The sequence below is a fragment of the Myotis davidii genome, unplaced genomic scaffold (assembly GCF_000327345.1).
Source record: "Myotis davidii unplaced genomic scaffold, ASM32734v1 scaffold151, whole genome shotgun sequence".
NCBI classification, from domain to species: Eukaryota; Metazoa; Chordata; class Mammalia; order Chiroptera; family Vespertilionidae; genus Myotis; species Myotis davidii.
This window is the reverse complement of record NW_006285248.1, coordinates 13,799-14,833: the sequence shown is the minus strand read 5'-3', so window position 1 is coordinate 14,833 and position 1,035 is coordinate 13,799. Positions and strand designations below refer to the sequence as shown.

General features: G+C 55.6%; 1 protein-coding gene across 3 annotated transcripts in view; it reads right to left on the bottom strand.

Annotated features, from left to right (window-relative positions):
• The window catches only part of LOC107181849 (protein CEBPZOS-like), a 32,047-nt gene extending 31,012 nt beyond the window's left edge, over window positions 1–1,035 (bottom strand). The window contains exons 1-2 of one of the 3 annotated variants that reach the window (XM_015558865.1): window positions 976–1,035; window positions 396–655 (exon numbers count right to left, since the gene is read on the bottom strand). In XM_015558865.1, coding sequence (XP_015414351.1) covers window positions 396–429 — 34 coding nt within the window. In that variant the 5' untranslated portion in view covers window positions 430–655; window positions 976–1,035. Of the gene's footprint in view, window positions 1–395 lie in introns of all 3 variants that reach the window. The other 2 variants (XM_015558866.1, XM_015558864.1) reach the window with 2 other exon arrangements.

Below are 1,035 nucleotides of genomic sequence, written 5' to 3'. Positions count from 1 at the left end.
GAGCGGGCTGACTTCTACAGAAGTCTTCTTGCCCACCTGCTTCTCAAAAGCCTCCTTAGGAGTGGGCGTCTGTGGTGAACACTCACAAGGGAACACGGTATGTTGGAACCCTGTGCCAGAGCTACCAGGAAAATGTAATTTATAGCCATTGATACCCTGTCATAAGGGGAGATGTAGAAGAGAAGTGGAAAAGGCCTCCTGGAGCCAAGGCCCAATTTTTAACGTGCACTTGAGGTCCATCTTGGGACCACCTCTCTCCTTTCCCCTGGCTGAGATGTTGATGGGAGACTCCTGATTCTAATTCTAGCTCCCTTGCCTACCAGCTGTGGTGACCTAACTTCTGTCTCAAACCTCAGTTTTCTCGTCTGTTAAATGGTGATAGTAATGGCACCTACCTTGCCCTATTGTTGTGGGGTAAGTCCTCAGCATTCTTCAATCCACGTGTCCATGAACAGTTACAATTGGTTCCCAATGGCCAGACCTTAGGATCACTCTGGGAGTGTGTCATAGTCCATTAGGTGAGTAGGAGTTCTTATAAAGTGAGGATTAGCGGGAAGGGCTTTGGTGATACACTCCATGAGGTCCCGCGGGGAGCGGGTGGCTCTCCTAACTGCTGAACTGGCTGGTGCTGGGCAGAGCGGCTGGCATGAAGCACCTGTTGAACGAACGGATGGACGCTGCAAACGTAAGATGATGATGCCCCCAGGCCTCGTCCTTCCTGCCTCGTAAATGGCCTTGTAACTGTGGAAAGGGAAGGGGTGCTTTGGTGTGGGGCCTGTTCTAGGACTGAGTGCAGCCTGGGCCGCTTACCAGCCCCAAGACTCTGGGCGAGTCAATTCGCTGTTCCTTCTCCTGTAAATGGAGCCGGTAACTTCCACCCCCTCCCCGAGCCCACCCTGGAAGAGGAAAGGAGATGGTCTTAACCCCGGGCGCCCGGAGACCCCGGGGAGCTGCCCACCGCCCGCGGATTCTGACCTGCACGGGGTCCCGGACTCGCCCAGGGGCCGCGGTGTGGCCCCCGGGGCCGGGACACGC